This window comes from Ascaphus truei, unplaced genomic scaffold (assembly GCF_040206685.1).
Source record: "Ascaphus truei isolate aAscTru1 unplaced genomic scaffold, aAscTru1.hap1 HAP1_SCAFFOLD_465, whole genome shotgun sequence".
Classification (NCBI taxonomy): domain Eukaryota; kingdom Metazoa; phylum Chordata; class Amphibia; order Anura; family Ascaphidae; genus Ascaphus; species Ascaphus truei.
In genome coordinates, this window is record NW_027456796.1 from 237,668 (window position 1) to 256,362 (window position 18,695).

At 53.0% G+C, this 18,695-nt stretch overlaps 1 protein-coding gene across 1 annotated transcript in view; it reads left to right on the top strand.

The window, feature by feature from the left end:
- Positions 1-18,695, top strand: part of LOC142484915 (kielin/chordin-like protein) — a 61,135-nt gene that overhangs the window by 13,970 nt on the left and 28,470 nt on the right. Inside the window, exons 2-4 of the mRNA XM_075584162.1 lie at positions 4,579-5,135; positions 14,522-14,594; positions 17,579-17,805. Of these exons, the coding sequence (XP_075440277.1) occupies positions 4,579-5,135; positions 14,522-14,594; positions 17,579-17,805 (857 nt within the window). The remainder of the gene's footprint in view (positions 1-4,578; positions 5,136-14,521; positions 14,595-17,578; positions 17,806-18,695) is intronic.

Sequence of the window (18,695 nt, forward strand, 5' to 3'; positions counted from 1 at the left end):
CTACCGCCCCGCAGAGCATTGCGCATCCTAATGTAACCTCTACCGCCCCGCAGAGCATCGCACATCCTAATGTAACCTCTACCGCCTCGCAGAGCATCGCACCTCCTAATGTAACCTCTATCGCCCCGCAGAGCATCGCGCATCCTAATGTAACCTGTACCGCCCCGCAGAGCAGCGCGCATCCTAATGTAACCTCTACCGCCCCGCAGAGCATTGCGCATCCTAATGTAACCTCTACCGCCCCGCAGAGCATTGCGCATCCTAATGTAACCTCTACCGTCCCGCAGAGCATCGCGCATCCTAATGTAACCTCTATCGCCCCGCAGAGCATCGCACATCCTAATGTAACCTCTACCGCCCCGCAGAGCATTGCGCATCCTAATGTAACCTGTACCGCCCCGCAGAGCATCGCGCCTCCTAATGTAACCTCTACCGCCCCGCAGAGCATCGCGCATCCTAATGTAACCTCTACCGCCCCGCAGAGCATCGCGCCTCCTAATGTAACCTCTACCGACCCGCAGGGCATCGCACCTCCTAATGTAACCTCTACCGCCCCGCAGAGCATCGCGCCTCCTAATGTAACCTCTACCGCCCGCAGAGCATCGCGCCTCCTAATGTAACCTCTACCGCCCGCAGAGCATCGCGCATCCTAATGTAACCTGTACCGCCCCGCAGAGCATCGCGCCTCCTAATGTAAGCTCTACCGCCCCGCAGAGCATCGCGCATCCTAATGTAACCTGTACCGCCCCGCAGAGCATCGCGCCTCCTAATGTAACCTCTACCGACCCGCAGGGCATCGCACCTCCTAATGTAACCTCTACCGCCCCGCAGAGCATCGCGCCTCCTAATGCAACCTCTATCGCCCCGCAGAGCATCGCGCCTCCTAATGTAACCTCTACCGCCCCGCAGAGCATCGCGCATCCTAATGTAACCTCTACCGCCCGCAGAGCATCGCGCCTCCTAATGTAACCTCTACCGCCCCGCAGAGCATCGCGCCTCCAAATGTAACCTCTACCGCCCCGCAGAGCATCACGCCTCCTAATGTAACCTCTACCGCCCCGCAGAGCATCGCGCCTCCTAATGTAACATCTACTGCTCCGCAGAGCATCGCGCCTCCTAATGTAACCTGTACCGCCCCGCAGAGCATCGCGCCTCCTAATGTAACCTCTACCGCCCCGCAGAGCATCGCACATCCTAATGTAACCTCTACCGCCCCGCAGAGCATCACGCCTCCTAATGTAACCTCTATTCCGCCCCGCAGAGCATCGCGCATCCTAATGTAACCTCTACCGCCCCGCAGAGCATCGCGCCTCCTAATGTAACCTCTACCGCCCGCAGAGCATCGCGCATCCTAATGTAACCTCTACCGGCCCGCAGAGCATCGCGCCTCCTAATGTAACCTCTACCGCCCCGCAGAGCATCGCGCATCCTAATGTAACCTCTACCGCCCCGCAGAGCATCGCGCATCCTAATGTAACCTCTACCGCCCTGCAGAGCACCCACAGAACGCGCGTGTGCGACACACACACCCACAGAACGCGCGTGCGCGTCACACACCCACAGAACGCGCGTGCGCGGCACACACACAGCCACAGAACACGCGTGCGCGGCACACACACACCCACAGAACGCGCGTGCGCGGCACGCACACCCACAGAACACGCGTGCGCGGCGCACACACACCCACAGAACACGCGTGCGCGGCACACACACCCACAGAACGCGCGTGAGCGGCACACACACACCCACAGAACGCGCGTGCGCGGCACACACCCACAGAACGCGCGTGCGCGGCACACACACACCCACAGAACGTGCGTGCGCGGTACACACCCACAGAGCACGCGTGCGCAGCACACACACTCACAGAACGTGCGTGCGCGGTACACACTCACAGAACGCGCGTGCGCAGCACACACACTCACAGAGCGCGCGTGCGCGGCACACACACTCACAGAACGTGCGTGCGCGGTACACACTCACAGAACGCGTGTGCGCAGCACACACACTCACAGAACGCGCGTGCGCGGCACACACACTCACAGAACGCGCGTGCGCGGCACACACACCCACAGAACGTGCGTGCGCGGCACACACACATGAACGCGCGTGCGCGGTACACACCCACAGAGCGCGTGCGCAGCACACACACTCACAGAACGCGCGTGCGCGGCACACACACTCACAGAACGCGCGTGCGCGGCACACACACTCACAGAACGTGCGTGCGCGGCACACACACACAGAACGTGCGTGCGCGGCACACACCCACAGAGCGCGTGCGCAGCACACACACTCACAGAACGCGCGTGCGCGGCACACACACACAGAACGCGCGTGCGCGGCACACACACCCACAGAACGCGCGTGAGCGGCACACACACACCCACAGAGCGCGTGCGCGGCACACACACACCCACAGAACGCGCGTGAGCGGCACACACCCACAGAACGCGCGTGAGCGGCACACACACACCCACAGAACGCGCGTGAGCGGCACACACACCCACAGAACGTGCGTGCGCGGCACACACACCCACAGAACACGCGTGCGCGGCACACACACCCACAGAACGCGCGTGAGCGGCACACACACACCCACAGAACGCGCGTGAGCGGCACACACACACCCACAGAACGCGCGTGAACGGCACACACACCCACAGAACGTGCGTGCGCGGCACACACACCCACAGACCACGCGTGCGCGGCACACACACCCACAGAACGCGCGTGAGCGGCACACACACACCCACAGAACGCGCGTGAGCGGCACACACACACCCACAGAACGCGCGTGAACGGCACACACACCCACAGAACGTGCGTGCGCGGCACACACACCCACAGAACACGCGTGCGCGGCACACACACCCACAGAACGTGCGTGCGCGGCGCACACACACCCACAGAACACGCGTGCGCGGCACACACACTCACAGAACACGCGTGCGCGGCACACACACACCCACAGAACACGCGTGCGCGGCACACACACTCACAGAACACGCGTGCGTGGCACACACCCACAGAACACGCGTGCGCGGCACACACACACCCACAGAACACGCGTGCGCGGCACACACACACCCACAGAACACGCGTGCGCGGCACACACACACCCACAGAACGCGCGTGAGCGGCACACACCCACAGAACGCGCGTGCGCGGCACACACACACCCACAGAACGTGCGTGCGCGGCACACACACCCACAGAGCACGCGTGCGCGGCACACACACCCACAGAACACGCGTGCGCGGCACACACACACCCACAGAACACGCGTGCGCGGCACACACACTCACAGAACGTGCGTGCGCGGTACACACCCACAGAGCGCGTGCGCAGCACACACACTCACAGAACGCGCGTGCGCGGCACACACACTCACAGAACACGCGTGCGCGGCACACACCCACAGAACACGCGTGCGCGGCACACACACACCCACAGAACACGCGTGCGCGGCACACACACTCACAGAACGCGCGTGCGCGGCACACACACTCACAGAACACGCGTGCGCGGCACACACCCCCACAGAACGTGCGTGCGCGGTACACACACATGAACGCGCGTGCGCAGCACACACACTCACAGAACGTGCGTGCGCGGTACACACTCACAGAACGCGCGTGCGCAGCACACACACTCACAGAGCGCGCGTGCGCGGCACACACACTCACAGAACGCGCGTGCGCGGCACACACACTCACAGAACGCGCGTGCGCGGCACACACACCCACAGAACGCGCGTGAGCGGCACACACCCACAGAACGCGCGTGAGCGGCACACACACTCACAGAACGCGCGTGCGCGGCACACACACTCACAGAACACGCGTGCGCGGCACACACACTCACAGAACACGCGTGCGCGGCACACACACACATGAACGCGCGTGCGCGGCACACACACTCACAGAACGCGCGTGCGCGGCACACACACTCACAGAACGCGCGTGCGCGGCACACACACTCACAGAACGCGCGTGCGCGGCACACACACTCACAGAACGCGCGTGCGCGGCACACACACTCACAGAACGCGCGTGCGCGGCACACACACCCACAGAACGCGCGTGCGCGGCACACACCCACAGAACGCGCGTGCGCGGCACACACACTCACAGAACGCGCGTACGCGGCACACACTCCCACTGTGTATGTGTATGCCGTATGTTGTGCAGCCCTGCTTTAACCCATTAAACACATCCCTGTCATTAGGTCACTTTGCCCCTACGTGGGACTGACCCTTTAACCCATTAAACACGCCCCTGTCATTAGGTCACTTTGCCCTACGTGGGACTGACCCTTTAACCCATTAAACACGTCCCTGTCATTAGGTCACTTTGCCCCTACGTGGGACTGACCCTTTAACCCATTAAACACGCCCCTGTCATTAGGTCACTTTGCCCCTACGTGGGACTGACTCTTTAACCCATTAAACACGTCCCTGTCATTAGGTCCCTTTACCCCTACGTGGGACTGACTCTTTAACCCATTAAACACGTCCCTGTCATTAGGTCACTTTGCCCCTACGTGGGACTGACCCTTTCCTTGTCTCTCTCCCAGTTATTGATCTGCTTGAAGCCCTGAATGTCACTCGCTCAATCAAAGGAGTCACCAAATCCAAAGGGCGAGAGCCGGGCTCCCCAGCCTGGAAGTTCCGTCAACGCGTTCCGCACCTCACCCTGCCCTGGGACTACTCCGTCTACCTCCTGTCCAGCACGCAGGGCTCGCTGGGGCTGCATCTCGTAGCCAAACAGGCCAAAAACAACCAGGGGACACTGCTGACCTTCCTGTCCCCGGCGGCCATGAAGCGAGACGGGCGTCCACTGCTGCGTCTCACCTCCGACACGCGCTCCGACCAGCTGCGCCTGGAGTACCGCACCCCGCAGGGCATGGAGCCCGCCTCCCTCCTGCTCCCCGGGGGGTCCCCCTTCTCGGGGTCCCGCTGGGTCCGGCTCGCGCTCAACCTGGACATCCACAAGGTGACGCTCTTCCAGGACTGCGAGGAGCCCGTGGTGTTTGGGCAGGACGGAGAGGAGGAGATGTTGGGTCTGATTCTACCCTTGGATCTGGAGATCAGCTTTGCCAGCAGCCCCGGGGACAAAGCCAGCAAGTTCCTGGTAAGGGTGCCACCCACACACACCCACCCACCCACATCCACCCACACACCCACCCTCACACCCACATACCCTCCACAGCCAATGCACACTCGGCACCCACACACACCCACAGCACCCCCCCGCACATTCCACACCCTCCCGCACTCCCCCCCGCACATTCCACACCCTCCCGCACTCCCCCCCGCACATTCCACCCCCGCACATTCCACACCCCCCGCACATTCCACCCCCGCACATTCCACCCCCGCACATTCCACACCCCCCGCACATTCCACCCCCCGCACATTCCACCCCCCGCACATTCCACCTCCCGCACATTCCACACCCCCCGCACATTCCACACCCTCCCGCACATTCCACACCCTCCCGCACATTCCACCCCGCACATTCCACCCCCCGCAGCCACATCCCCCCCGCACATTCCACCCCCCGCAGCCACATCCCCCCCGCACATTCCACCTCCCGCACATTCTGCACATTCCACACACACGCCCCCACACATTCCGCACCCACATCCCCCCCGCACATTCCACCTCCCGCACATTCTGCACATTCCACACACACGCCCCCACACATTCCGCACCCACATCCCCCTGCACATTTCGCACACACACCCCCTACGTTCCGCACCCCCCCTCCACATCCCCACACGTTCCGCACCCCCCCACATGTTCCGCACCCATACCCCCCCACGTTCCGCACCCACACCCCCTCCACGTTCCACCCCCCCACATTCCGCACCCCCAACCCCCCCACGTTCCGCACCCCCCCCACGTTCCGCACCCATACCCTTCCACGTTCCGCACCCATACCCTCCCACGTTCCGCATCCACACACCCCCACCCCCCCCCACGTTCCGCACCCACACCCCCTACGTTCCGCACCCCCCACACGTTCCGCACCCACCCACACGTTCCGCACCCCCCCACACACGTTCCGCACCCACACACCCCCCCACGTTCCGCACCCCCCCACACGTTCCGCACCCACACCCCCCCACGTTCCGCACCCACACCCCCCCACGTTCCGCACCCACCCCCCCCACGTTCTGCACCCCCCCACACGTTCCGCACCCACACACCCCCACACATTCCGCACCCACACACCCCCACACGTTCCGCACCCACACACCCCCACACGTTCCGCACCCACACACCCCCACACATTCCGCACCCACACACCCCCACGTTCCGCACCCACACACCCACACGTTCCTCACCCACACGTTCCGCACCCACACACCCCCCCTCAGGTTCCGCACCCACCCGCCCCCCCCTGTTTTTACCACAAGGCCTGAAAAAAAGGTGTTAACATATCATAAATCCTCTCTTTGGACACAGCGCGTCACAGCAGTAATACACGTGACAATCATATAAATAACAAATAATACAAATAACAGATCATGGGAATAAGTGCTTCAGACATAAAAGTAACATTTAGGAAGAGGAGTCCCTGCCCCGAGGAGCTTACAGTCTAAATGGTAGGAGGAACATACAGATACCTCCTACTGTAAGTGCATCTGCAGGGGGCCAAGCTTTAAGTATCAGGTGTATAGTGTCAGTCACAGAGCTACACATATGCTTCTTTAAGCAAGTGTGTTTTAAGGTGGGTCCTAAAGGTGGATAGAGAGGGTGCTAGTCGGGTACTGAGGGGAAGGGCATTCCAGAGGTGTGGGGCAGTCAGTGAAAAAGGTTTAAGGCGGGAGAGGGCTTTAGATACAAAGGGGGTAGAAAGAAGACATCCTTGGGCAGAACGCAATAGTCGGGATGGTGCATAGCGAGAAATTAGGGCTGAGATGTAAGGAGGAGCAGGGGAGGGTATAGTGAGAAATTAGGGCTGAGATGTAAGGAGGGGCAGAAGAGTGTAAAGCTTTAAAAGTGAGGAGGAGAATGGAGTGTGAGATGCGGGATTTGATCGGAAGCCAGGAGAGGGATTTCAGGAGGGGAGATGCTGAGACAGATTTAGGAAAGAGTAGAGTGATTCTGGCAGCAGCGTTGAAGCTCCCACAGATTCACGACAAGTCAGAAACCCCAAATATTGTATTTTCAACTTCAAACTAGCTCTTTAACCCCTGAAGCACCAGAGGGATTCAAGTACCTAATATCTCATGATATTATGACCGAAGCACTTATATGGGGCAACTGGAGGAGTTATAGGGAGCGGTTATATGGGGTAATAGGAGGAACTCTTTTTATTGAAATTTTTTTCCAACATTACATTTCATAGAAAACCATTTCAAACAAAAACTGCTCATTATGTAACATTATGTACAAACTTATATTATATCAATATTAACTCAGCATTTGTTCCACCTTTCTCCTCAACAGCAACTTCACATTCCATTTATACACATTTTAATTGAAACTAAATAAAAGCCTTAACTATAACATTAATAGCTGCTACCTTTAAAGGATTAATTAATGAACAAACATTTTAAGCCCCCCCCCCCCAAAAAAAAACAAAAAAAACCCACACGGTATTACTTTTTCTTTTTCCCCACATTATCCCCCAATGACCCAAACCTCTTGACGGTCACTGAAGGTGGGATCATGTCTGAGTCTGTCTCTCTGGAAACATCCATAGTATGTTCCTCTTCGGATAAGGAAAGTTCCTCTACATCGTCGGAGTCCTCAGCTCTTGAACCCCAATCCTTTCTGAGAGCAGAAAAACGGTTTTTCATAGCTACCTGAGGAACTTTACCAGCGGGACCTGCAGGACGTCGAAGAGTCCCTCCAAGTTTTTTTTACCATGCTCTTCTTCCTTTTCTTTTTCCATCAAAGTAGGATCATCTGATTCCCCAGATTGTTCCCCTGCTGGGAGTAGATTTGAGGAGATTCCTTCTAAGGGGTCTTCTGACATTTCCTGGGCCTTGTTTACACTCACAATAATTGTTTCTTCTGTAAGTGTATCTGGGCAAACTGCATCCACAGGTGGTCCAGGACAAGCTCCGTCCCCAGGAGGATCTAAGCAAGCGCCATCCCTAGGCTGAACCAGACCAACCCCATCTGCAGGTGGATCCAGACATATTCTGTCTGCAACTTTCAGGGCCCGGTCGTAAAGTGCTTCATTGTCTTTGAAGTCCACTTCCTGCTCCCATACTTTTGAAATATTATGCCAGGCTTCTGCGCAATTCGTGTATGAATGTCCAAATTTATCGCATAAATTACATCTGATGTTTGTACAACTTGCCCTCTCGTAGCCCAAGGAGTGGCACAAGTTGCATTTTAGAACATCACAAGACATGCTTAAATGTCTGGCTGAACCACATCTATGGCACAAGGTTGGCTGCCCATAGTAAAAACAATTTCCCTTTTCTCTTCCTATGAAGAAGGAGTTGGGCAAATGCTTTGTAACATTGACATGTCGCCAAAGTCTAACTTGCACCTTCCAACCTCCAACCCAAATTTCTTCCGAGTCCATAATTCTTGTACTGTAGGTGGAGCCAGTACTTCGCATTGTCTGCCAAGCCATATCAGAATATCTGATATTGGGACTGATTCGTGTCTGAAGAGAATTGTCACCGACTTTGTTTCCGGTTTTGACACAGGAATAGCAGCAGAGGACTTCCATAATTCTGAATTTTTAAGACTCTCATATTTTGTCCAGAAATAGTCCAGAGCCTGAGGTCTCTTAAAGCTGACATCGTATTTGCATGAACCTGGAACATGGATAAGTGCGTAAATGTCATCTGCACTGAAGCCCAAAGATTCTTTCAATAGATGTTTTCCTACAAAAATCCTGTCAGGCTTCATCTCCTCTGCACCCTTATATCTCAACTTTACCACATTCCTCCTTTTTAAAGGTTGAGCATTTCTGGTCACAGCGCTCACAAAGGATCTCCCACTCCAGGCTGAAGGGGGTGCTGTGTGAACTGGGGTTACCTTAATGCCATTACTTTGCTTTACCGCATATTCTGATTGGGCCACTCTATCAGGAACTGTTTGGATAGGAGCAGCACTTTCAGTCTCTACAACCTTAACTTCACTCCCAGGCACTACAGGGTTAATGCTGTCTCCATTGCTGCTAATTACCACCTGCTGGTCTCCTCTCTCAGAGTTCTGAATCACAGGACCAGCTAATAAGCAGGGGTGTGGTTCTGTAAGTCCAGGTGAGCATGGGTTCTCTGGCTCACTGCTCTCAGGCACAAACTCCATTTCCAGCTGATCTCCTATCAGAGTTTCTAGGTTATTACTTTGCTGCTCTCCAGATTTCTTTGTAATTTCTTTAACTTCTCCCAGCGTGGGAGTCTGAGATAACCCAACATCACAGGTGTCTGCTGCTTTCTTTGCATGCAATGGTCTTTTAATCAGATCTTCTGCCGCTTCTGCTATTAACCCCTGGGATGCTGGAAGCTCTGGAACAGATCCTTGCTCACAGTCTGATACACCCTGAGGTGAGTCCCCTTCCCTGAAGTCTTTGGACCCTATTTCCGGGCTGTTACCTTCTCCTGTGGAAACCTTTAGCCGCCGGTCCTTTGCTTTCTTTTCTTTAGCAGCTTTACCCTTTGGGGTTTTCTTGGCAGTTGGTGGAATTAAACTGTCAGGATCTGAATCAGAATTTTCCTGGGATAAGTTCTCTGTTTTATCTTTAGACTTTGCAGACTTGTTCTGGGATCTAGTTTCTCTCCCACTTCTTGTAGGCGTCTTCAATCTTATCTTTTCTTGTGAGCATTTAATGGGGTTTTGGCTTCCGTTTCCACAATATGAATCTGCGCCTTGTTCTGCACTTTGCTCTGCACCCTGCTCAGCATTTTGCCCTGTGCCCTGTTCGGCACTTTGCTCTGCACCCTGCTCAGCATTTTGCTCTGCGCCCCGCTCTGCACCCTGCTTGGCACTTTGCTCTGCACCCTGTTCAGCACTGTGGGTTAGCATTTCAATAGTTTTTAAAAGGGAACGTTTCTGTTTGACTGGAACCCCTGTTATTTTAGCAATCTCAACCTCCAACCGGGTTAATTCAACATGCAGATGATTTATTTGCTTCTTGCGCGTGTCTACCTCACGACCACGACATCTCTTTAACTTAATATTTTCTATTTCCAATTCTTCTACCTTCCTGTTATACTTCTTCAATAAAGCTCGTTTCTCTTCTTTCTTAAGCAGATTCTGTTGTTCTGCCCCTTCCTTTCTCTCCAAACTCTCCTGTACCTTGCATTCAGCCTCACCAAGGCCTACACCCCCGCTGCTGCAGCCTGCGGCCTCTCCTACTTCCATCTCCAACTCACAGCCACCAACCCCTGGGTCCAAGGCCATCCTGGCTCCCCTGCAGGAGCTCACCTGCAGCCCATTCTGGAGGAGTTATAGGGAGGGGGTATATGGGGTAATAGGAGGAGTTATAAGGAGCGGTTATATGGGGTAATAGGAGGAGTTATAAGGAGCGGTTATATGGGGTAATAGGAGGAACTCTTTTTATTGAATTTTTTTTTCCAACATTACATTTCACAAATCACTTTACAAACCAAAAACTGCACATTATGTACAAACTTACACTATATAAATATTAACTCAGCATTTGTTCCCACCTTTCACCTTTCAACAGCAACTTCACATTTCCTTTATGCACATTTTTAATTGAAACTAAATAAAAGCCCTAACTACCACATTAATAGCTGCTACCTTTAAAGGATTAATTTATAAACAAACATTTTTTTAGGCACCGTATTACTTTTTCTTTTTCCTGACATTATCCCCCAATGACCCAAACCTCTTAGTGGCCACCGAAGGTGGGATCATGTCCGAGTCTTTCACTATGGAAATATCCATATTATGCTCCTCTTCAGATAAGGAAAGTTCCTCTATGTCATCAGGGTCTTTGGCGCTTGAACCCCAATCCTTCCTAAGAGCAGAAAAACGGTTCTTTACAGGCACTGGAGGAACCTTACCAGCAGGACCTGGTGGAAGTCGAAGAGTCCCTCAAAGTCTTTTTACTGTAACCTTCTTCCTTCTTTTAGGCTGTATCCAATTCTGCGTTCTGTTTTTATCTTTACCACCCGTCAGGATTACACTCTTGGCAAGTTCCTCCATTGTATCCTCAGACTGTTTTCCTTCTGGAAATGAGTTTGAGGAGGTTCCCTCTAAAGGATCTTCTAATATTCCTTGGCCCATGTCAACACAATCTGTGAATTCTTCTTCCAGTGAGTTTGAGGAGGTTCCCTCTAAGGGGTCTTCTAATATTCCTTGGCCCATGTCAACACAATCTGTGAATTCTTCTTCCAGTGAGTTTGAGGAGGTTCCCTCTAAGGGATCTTCTAATATTCCCTGGGCCATGTCTACACAGTCTGTAAATTCTTCATCTGACATTAGATCTAGGCGAACTTTGTCCACAGGTGGATCTGGGCAAACTCCTTTCCCAAGCTGATCTGACCAAATTCTATCAGCAACTTTCAAGGCGCGATCAAAAAGTGCTTCATTTTCTTCAAAATCCACCTCCTGTTACCATATTCCTGAAATATTGTGCCATGCTTCTGCACAACTCCGATAGGAATGTCCAAATTGACCACATAGATTACATTTAATCTTTGTACAACTTGTTCTCTCGTGGCCCACAGACTGGCACAAGTTGCATTTTAGAACATCACAGGACATGCTTAAATGTCTGGCTGAACCACATCTATGGCACAAGGTTGGCTGCCCATAGTAAAAACAATTTCCTTTTTCTCTTCCTATGAAGAAGGAGTTGGGCAGATGATTTGTAACATTGCCATGTCGCCAAAGTCTGACTTGCACCTTCCAACCTCCAACCCAAATTTCTTCCGAGTCCATAATCCTTGTAGGTGGAGCCAGTACTTCGCATTGTCTGCCAAGCCATATCAGAATATCTGATATTGGGACTGATTCGTGTCTGAAGAGAATTGTTACAGACTTTGTTTCTGGTTTGGACACAGGAATAGCAGCAAAGGACTTCCATAATTCTGAATTTTTTTAACTCTCATATCTTGTCCAGAAGTAGTCCAGAACCTGAGGTCTCTTAAAGCTGACATCATACTCACGGGAACCAGGAACATGGATAAGTGCGTACATTTCTTCTGCTCTGAAGCCCAAGGATTCTTTTAATAGATGTCTTGCAATAAAAATCCTGTCAGGCTTCATCTCCTCACTGCCTTTATACCTCAACTTTACCACGTTCCTCCTTTTTAAAGGTTAAGCATTTCTGGCCACAGCGCTCACAAAGGATCTCCCACTCCAGGCCGAGGGGGATGCTGTGTGAACTGGGGTTACCTTAATGCCATTACTTTGCTTTACCCCATCCTCTGATTGGGCCAGTCCTTTATCAGGAACTATCTGCATAGGAGCATCAATTTCAGTCTCTACAACCTCAATTTCACTCCCAGGCACTGCAGGGTTAATGCTGTCTCTATTGCTGCTGATTACCCCCTGCTGTTCTCCTCTCTCAGAGTTCTGAATCCCAGGACCAGCTAATAAGCAGGGGTGTGGTTCTGTAAGTCCAGGTGAGCATGGGTTCTCTGGCTCACTGCTCTCAGGTACAAACTATTTCCAGCTGATCTCCTCTCAGAGTTTCTAGATTCTCACTTTGTTGCTCTTCAGAGTTCCCTGTAATTTCCATGACCTCTCCCAGGGTGGGAGGCTGAGATAACCCAACATCACAGGTGTCTGCTGCTTTCTTTGCTTGTAATGAGCTGTTAACCAAATTTTCTGCTATTAACCCCTGGGATGCTGGAAGCTCTGGAACAGATCCTTGCTCACAGCCTGATACACCCTGAGGTGAGTCCCCTTCCCTGAAGTCTTTGGACCCTATTACAGGGCTGTTACCTTCTCCTGTAGAAACCTTTAGCCGCCGGTCCTTTGCTTTCTTTTCTTTAGCAGCTTTACCCTTTGGGGTTTTCTTGGCAGTTGATTGAATTAAACTGTCAGGATCTGAATCAGAATTTTCCTGGGATAAGTTCTCTGTTTTATCTTTAGGCTTTGCAGACTTGTTGTGGGATCTAGTTTCTCTCCCACTTCTTTCAGGCGTCACCAAACTTATCTTTTCTTGAGAGCTTTTAATGTGACTCTTGCTGGGGTTCTGGCTTCTTGTTCCACAACATGAATCTGCGCCTTGCTCTGCATTTTGGTCTGCGCCTTGCTCTGCATTTTGCTCTGTGCCTTGCTCAGTACTTTGCTCTGCGCCTTGCTCTGCATTTTGCTCTGCGCCTTGCTCAGCACTTTGCTCTGCGCCTTGCTCAGCACTTTGCTCTGCGCCTTGCTCTGCATTTTGCTCTGCGCCTTGCTCTGCATTTTGCTCTGCTCCTTGCTCTGCATTTTGCTCTGCTCCTTGCTCTGCATTTTGCTCTGCACTGTGGGTTAGCATTTCAATTGTTTTTGAAAGGGAGCGTTTCTGTTTGGCTGGAACTACCGCTATTTTAGTAATCTCACCTTCCAACCGGGTTAGTTCATTACACAGACGATGTATTTGCTTCGTGCGCAAAACTCTCTCAGAACCACGACATTTCTGTAATTTTCTATTTCCAACTCTTCTACTTTCCTGTTATACCTCCGCAATAAAGCTTGTTTCTCTTCTTTTTTAAGCAGACTCTGTTCTGCCCCTTCCTTTCTCTCCAAACTCTCCTGTACCTTACATTCAGCCTCACCAAGGCCTACACCACTGCTGCAGCCTGCGGCCTCTCCTACTTCCATCTCCAACACACAGCCACCAACCCCTGGGTCTAAGGCCATCCTGGCTCCCCAGCAGCCCATCCTGGAGGAGTTATAGGGAGAGGTTATATGGGGTAACAGGAGGAGTTATAGGGAGAGGTTATATGGGGTAATAGGTAATATGTTGATGGAATATACTTCTATACACACTCCTCTTCTATATAGAGATACAGTGCAGTAGTACCGGCCTCATTAGTCTGGCCTATGCTCATCTTTTATACAGTAGGGTGTGTGCAGGCGTGCGGGTGTTTGTGTGCGGCTGGGTATGTATGTGTGCGTGTGTGTGTGCAGGGGTGTGTGCGTGCTGGTGGGTATGTGTGTGTGCGTGCGGGTGGGTATGTATGTGTGAGCGTGTGTGCGCGCGCGTGTGGGGGGGTGTGCGTGCGGGTGGGTATGTATGTATGTATGTGTGCATACGGGTATGTATGTATGTGTGTGTGCGGGTGGGTATGTGGGTGTGTGCATGTATGTGTGCGGGTGGGTATGTACTGTATGTATGGGTGTGTGCGTGCGGGTATGTATGTATGTGTGCGGTGGGTATGTGTGTGCGGGCGTGCGGGGCTGTGTGCGTGCGGGTGGGTATGTATGTGTGAGTGTATGTGTGTGCGTGCAGGGGTGTGTGCGTGCGGGTGGGTATGTATGTGTGCGTGTGTGTGGGGGTGTGTGGGGGTGTGTGCGTGCGGGTGTTGGGGGATCAGGGTAAGGATGGCGAGATAATTTGACCTCATCTTCTTCCAGGGCTACTGGCAGACTGCAGAAATCTCCCCAAACGGATTCAGCCGCAGACCGTGGCACTGTGACAACCGCGCAGGTGAGAGAGCGCCGTGTGTGTGACAACCGCGCAGGTGAGAGAGTGCCGTGTGTGTGACAACCACGCAGGTGAGAGAGTGCCGTGTGTGTGACAACCGCGCAGGTGAGAGCGCCGTGTGTGTGACAACCGCGCAGGTGAGAGTGCCGTGTGTGTGACAACCGCGCAGGTGAGAGAGCGCCGTGTGTGTGACAACCGCGCAGGTGAGAGTGCCGTGTGTGTGACAACCGCGCAGGTGAGAGAGCGCCGTGTGTGACAACCGCGCAGGTGAGAGCGCAGTGTGTGTGACAACCGCGCAGGTGAGAGTGCCGTGTGTGTGACAACCGCGCAGGTGAGAGAGTGCCGTGTGTGTGTGACAACCGCGCAGGTGAGAGCGCCGTGTGTGACAACCGCGCAGGTGAGAGCGCAGTGTGTGTGTGACAACCGTGCAGGTGAGAGAGCGCCGTGTGTGTGTGACAACCGTGCAGGTGAGAGAGCGCTGGGTATCACAACCGCGCAGGTGAGAGCGCCGTGTGTGTAATAACAGCGCAGGTGAGAGCGCCGGGTGTGTGTGATAATCGCACAGGTGAGAGCGCTGTGTGTGTGATAATCGCACAGGTGAGAACGCTGTTTGTGATAACCGTGCATGTGAGAGAGCGCCGTGTGTGTGATAACCGCGCAGGTGAGAACGCCGTGTGTGTGATAACCACACAGGTGAGAGCGCTGTGTGTGATAACCACACAGATGAGAGCGCTGTGTGTGTGTGATAACCGCACAGGTGAGAGCGTTGTGTGTGTGATAACCGCAGAGGTGAGAGCGCTGTGTGTGATAACCGCACAGATGAGAGCGCTGTGTGTGTGTGATAACCGCACAGATGAGAGTGCTGTGTGTGTGATAACCGCACAGGTGAGAGCGTTGTGTGTGTGATAACCGCAGAGGTGAGAGCGCCGTGTGTGATAAACGTGCAGGTGAGAGCGCCGTGTGTGTGTGACAAATGCGCAGGTATTGGACACTGTCTCTTTAAGGCTCAAAAATAAATCCTACTCCAGGCTAAGTACACAGCCACGGCCCTGACTGACTGGGTAATATATATATATTGTCCTTAACTTGAGGTGCTGGGCGATCCGGCCCAGGAATCTGCGGCACCTTGCAGAACGGTGACGCTGCTTCCTCCGTGGGCTGTGACTTCGGTTCATAGGTGGGGGTCCCAGGCGGTTCCGGCAGGATTGGGAACCGTACCAACCAGTGTCCTTCTGGCTGGGGGAAAGTATCTCCCCTCTGGCAGCTTACTGACTGTCATATACACGAGAGAGAGAAGAGAGAGAGAAGAGAGAGAGAGGAGAGAGAGAGGAGGAGAGAGAGGAGGAGAGAGAGGAGAGAGAGAGAGGAGAGAGAGAGGAGAGAGAGAGGAGAGAGAGAGAGGAGAGAGGAGAGAGGAGAGAGAGGAGAGAGAGGAGAGAGAGGAGAGAGAGAGGAGAGAGAGAGGAGAGAGAGAGGAGAGAGAGAGGAGAGAGAGAGGAGAGGAGAGGATAGAGAGAGAGGAGAGAGAGAGAGGAGAGAGAGAGAGGAGAGAGAGAGAGGAGAGAAGAGAGAGAGAAGAGAGAGAGAGAATATATAGTGACAAACGCCTTTATTTTGTAGTGCCGATGTCTGTCTTGAATCTTCCCGACACAGTCTTCTAGGGTTAATTATACGAATAACCGGATCATACAAAGCATTATGTTGTTTAACTCGGGCTTCTGCCTGCTTTATTTTCATCCCAGTAAGGGACTGCAGCTTTAACAGGTGTAGGCAGGAGGCACTCAGACATGAACCTTCAGCGGTTTACTCATATCACCGTTATAACATTTCACACACTGTCACTTTTAAGAACCAAAATCAAATCATATAAACAAAATCCTATCCCATTCAGGGATCTAACTACACATCAGAATCAGCCTCTAACTGCTGCTGGGCCAACTAACCTGGTTCCCCATCTTAAAACAATGCCCTCTCATTTAGGGTCACTAGATACAGCAGTCTTTTAGATAAAGCAATAAACATTTGTTTGTCTTATCTGTTCGTGGTGGGAACTCGGTCCCAAGTGTCCAGGCAAATCCTCTGGTACTGTGATACTTGGAGGGGCCGTCCTCCCCGAACTGGATGCAGGGGAGCAGCGACACCCCAAGCCCCCAGGCTCTAAGGAGAGAGAGTGAAATGTAAACCTCTCTGTTCTAAATACCTGTGCTAGGGATTAGGAGAGCAGGTGAGGGAGAACTAGACACATTGTAATCTGTGGTCTGGATTTTCCATCCACCAGCCTGAGTTAATGTGAAGCTGTGGAATGGCTCATTTTGCACTATTCCTGCACTTTCTGACCTAAAACAGGGCAGAAAGCTGCCCAACATCTTTGGACTATGTCACAATATATATATGTGTGTATGTGTGTATGTATGTGTGTGTGTATATGTATATAATATGTGTGTGTGTATGTAAGATAATATACGTATGCTACAGTATCTCACTTGGTTCTCCTTCCACCCTGATTCATGCCCTCATTCTCTCCCACCTTAACTCCTGTAACCCTCCACAAAGAGACCTCCCTGCGTCCCCACTTTCTCCCTGCTCCAACATGCTGCACCTTCCACCCTCCTATTCTCCTACGTCTGTTTCTCTCCTCATTAACATAGCAACTTCCATCTGAGTTGCTCTAAAGTGACAGCACTCCGCCATGTAACACGTATGAAACGATCGTTATCACGTGTTTGGTTAAGTAAGATGTGAAACGTGCAACAATACACCACGGGATACACACGTCTTCTCTCCAGGGGAGAGTGAGGGCGGAGCACACCCCTGACGGAGGACGGCATGCTGCAGCGATGCCAACGCTGCAGTGATGAGGGCGCAGGAAGTGGGTTTGCGATGAGTGCCCTGTCAGTACTCGGGGCTAATAAGGAAGCATTGGTTTGGGAGCAGGTCCCGGCCTGGTGCGTTCACCTTGTAATCCTCCCCTGTGTTATCCCCCCCAGACTCGCTGCCCCTTCCTTACTCCCTGTCTGAGGAGCGGCACATGGAAGAGGATGAGACGCAGCCGGAGCCCGGACCCCCGCAGCTGCACGCGCTGTCTGACACCCGCCATTACCAGCAGCAGCAGAGCGAGGCCCCCCCACCTCTCCTCAACCAGGGGGAGAGGCTTCAGAGACTGGACGAGGCTCTGCGGGGTCTCGCCAGCATGCTGGAAATGGTCAAGGTTCAGGTGAGGGGGCACACATGGGTTAATGTGTGAGGGGAGGGGTCTGGGGTTCACAGGGAGAGGTGTTGGCAGCAGGCGTAGAGGGGGGCGATGCCACTTTGGTGACACCCGGAGTCCTGTGGTCAGTTCAGGAGACCGGATCCCGGCAGCATGTGAATAAATTGGACATTGTGCAAAGAAAGGAAACTGAGATGGTAATACAAATAGTGCAGCAGGACAGCCCCCCAAATAATGGTAATAACAAATAGTGCAGCAGGACAGCCCCCCAAATAATGGTAATAACAAATAGTGCAGCAGGACAGCCCCCCAAATAATGGTAATAACAAATAGTGCAGCAGGACAGCCCCCCAAATAATGGTAATAACAAATAGTGCAGCAGGACAGCCCCCCAAATAATGGTAATAACAAATAGTGCAGCAGGACAGCCCCCCAAATAATGGTAATAACAAATAGTGCAGCAGGACAGCCCCCCAAATAATGGTAATAACAAATAGTGCAGCAGGACAGCCCCCCAAATAATGGTAATAACAAATAGTGCAGCAGGACAGCCCCCCAAATAATGGTAATAACAAATAGTGCAGCAGGACAGCCCCCCAAATAATGGTAATAACAAATAGTGCAGCAGGACAGCCCCCCAAATAATGGTAATAACAAATAGTGCAGCAGGACAGCCCCCCAAATAACATCCTTCACGCGGTGGAAGACGTATAACGAGCACACGCCTACAATAATATACAGTGTGTGTATAACCCTATCGCCCTCACCAACATGCCCTGCAAACTTAGATTAAGATATCACACCCGATATTCGAGAGATGAACCCCATCTCCCCTAAACAAACCTGCCAACTTGCCCGCGGCCCCCCCCCCCCAGCACTCAAAGGGTTAAATGTGC